At 36.3% G+C, this 2827-nt stretch overlaps 1 protein-coding gene across 1 annotated transcript; it reads left to right on the top strand.

Moving 5' to 3' along the window:
* Positions 1 to 1243: 1243 nt before the first annotated feature.
* LOTGIDRAFT_175912 (hypothetical protein) lies at positions 1244 to 2209 on the top strand (the record flags this gene model as incomplete). The annotated part of the gene is made up of 1 exon (XM_009062986.1): positions 1244 to 2209. One exon carries the CDS (start codon positions 1244 to 1246, stop codon positions 2207 to 2209), a length of 966 nt encoding a protein of 321 aa, XP_009061234.1.
* Between the last annotated feature and the right edge of the window lie 618 nt (positions 2210 to 2827).

The following is a 2827-nucleotide window of genomic DNA, read 5'->3' as shown; positions in this document are numbered from 1 at the left end:
GGGGGGGGGGGGGGGGTGGTCTATCGATGATGGTTTTCTTTTTTATTTGATATTTATATACTGTACCTGATCGCAGCAACATATTCTGTCCATTTAATACACATGTACATGTGAATTTGTTAAACATTTGTTCATCGAAGTATTGTGTATTTTTTTTCATTCATTCATTGTATTGTCACCATGGTTTGAATGTCAGACAGGACCATGTCCTTGTGTATTGGACTTAATTCTGACCCATGTAAAATAAAGAGTTTATTTTTATTGTTATTGAACATCATTGCATACAGAAATTAAATGATCACGCTGCTTATTTTCTACTTTCCGGTTTTGTATGGTGCCAATTGTTCTTTAATGACAATTATCACCTTTGGGTTTATTTAAAGAAAGGCATCAGTGGTTTTTGCAGTTAGTTTGATCCAGGAGTTCGCATAGGTAAATTCCAGACATAGGTTAATTTAGTAGACAAGACGCATCTAAATATTCTTGATTTGAGTGCCTGTTGCAAAAAAGACATTGAATTTTAGTCGTTTCCAGTAGTGAAAACGTTCTGAAATCGACACAGAACCCGCGAATTTCCAGTAAGCAGTTCCAGTTTTAAGATTTTGGATACTACTAATTTTGGGAAGTTACAATTAGTTCAAATTCACACAGTGTCCAAGAATTTCCCGATAGCACCTTGCGGTGTTTCAGTACCAGTTTCAAGATTTTGGACGCCTCGGGGATTATCCTGAGGACTATCAGGGTCTGTCAGACAACTTCATCGTTCGACTTGAAACAATTTCAATTTTCATTTCAACCAGGTGAGTCCCTCTTCCTTTAATTGTAAATTAGGAAAAGGGTCTAAGTAAAGATTTGGGAGACATGATGATCTCTGGACAGTAGGACATTGTACTGTAAATAGTTTATCAATAAATAGCCTTAATAAGTTGCGATAATTAGGAGTTTTCTTCTTGAGAGACCTCAGGTCGACGTGCGATTCCCAGATTTTCATCAAGTCTGATATAGACAATTTGTGCTTTAGACTCACATCTAAGAATATTAAGATGACTTTTAATTGACTTCCAACAACTGTGACCAACTGAATAGTTCAGGTCGACGACTTGATCCACATTAGCAACTGCGATTTTGCAGTATATTACCAGGTACTAGCAGTACTAGTTGTTGTACTGGGTCAAGTTAGATGAAAAATTATTATTTATTGAGGCCAACCTGTACATATATCAATGTAATTGTCATTTCAGATATGGATGTTTTTCTAAACTCGGGGATTGCTTCAATGATGGAAAGTCTTATCGATAGGTTCCAGGACATGAAAACAACGTACAATATGATGGGAAATCGTGCTCGTCGCCACCGTGCGAAGTCTGAACGGAAAGAACAATTTCGAAAAAGAGCTGCAACTTACGAGGAATACTATTTTAAAAATCATTCAAGGCGCCACAATGGCGGATCAGAGAGCATCGTGTCCCGGAAAAAATGGGCTCGAAAGTCACTGGGTACAGTATCAGAAAATAATAACAAAGCCCTCTCCGATTTAATTACATTCAGGATGCGATGTACAAGTTCGACTTTCGGACAATCAACTTCTACTTATGCGTCCGCTTACAGCCAAACTAAAGATTGGTTATCCTATAATTCAAATCACGATGCCCAAAACTGTGGCCAAATTGTGAAAACATCCAGTTATGGACAAATGTATCTCACAAGGACCACACCACCCACGTCATCCTACACAAATTCCGGTTTGGATGAAGTCTTTAGCGAGGAGGATGATGTTTTCTTTGACTTTAATGTTGCGACTAAAGACTCTATAAGCGACCACGAGTTGGACGATAATGAGATACAGATTACTATATTTCATGAACACAAACGTAATTTGTTAACTGTATCTATACACCGTGCTACACCTGTTCTTGAAGATTCTGGAAAATTATTCGCTAAAGTTTCCATACAACCGGCACAAAAACAGACACAGAAAGGACAGAGAATAGATTTGCAAAAAGTTAAACGTTGGGAGGAGGACTTTGTATTTAAAAAATTAACAATAGGACAATTAGAGAGCTGCTCAGTTATCATCAAAATTTACCAAAAGACGGGAATTTTCAAATCAGCAACTGAACAATACGTTGCTAAAGTCGCGTTGAAAGACGTTGACATCAAAGGCTTCGAAACAACTAAATTGATGTTACAGAAGCCCACTTCATATTGAAGGGTTCCCCCCTCTTAGGACCCTTCGTCACGTCATCATGCCTGAAATTCACAAATCTCTCCATGATAACACCGTAAGTGACCTTTTATGGGATATGGACCGATGACACCAATTTTCGTGAATATTTATGCTTTTTATATACGAATTGTGAGAGTGAGAGTTGACAAAATAAATTTTGATAAAATGGTACCAATGGATACATAAAATGAGCCTACCTTTAATAGAAACAAAAATTAATTTTCTGAAAGTAGTCCATTTTTCTTAATCTAATTATTGAAAGATCTAGACATTATAATTATCTTTTAATTTGTTGAATAAATTCTATCATTGAGTTCATTGAAAATGAAATTATTGCTTAGCGCTACTTTCATTATATCTGAATTTCACTTTTCATCAAATTTGACATATCTAAATATCTATATCTATTTCTATATCTGTAATTCTGTGTTTTAGATATTTAAGTCAAATCAAAATATGTTCAAAATAGCTGCCCCGCCGCATATATTACTTGCCCCATCGAACAATCAAGTCAGACTACGGGCCTGTTCCTCAGATTTTAGTGATTTTCCATCTTGACTCTGTGGGCATTGAATATCTTGATCTTGATAATAGAGACAG

This window comes from Lottia gigantea (assembly GCF_000327385.1).
Source record: "Lottia gigantea unplaced genomic scaffold LOTGIsca_542, whole genome shotgun sequence".
Classification (NCBI taxonomy): Eukaryota; Metazoa; Mollusca; class Gastropoda; family Lottiidae; genus Lottia; species Lottia gigantea.
Note: the sequence above shows the minus strand (reverse complement) of the source record. Positions and strands in the feature narration are given on the sequence as shown.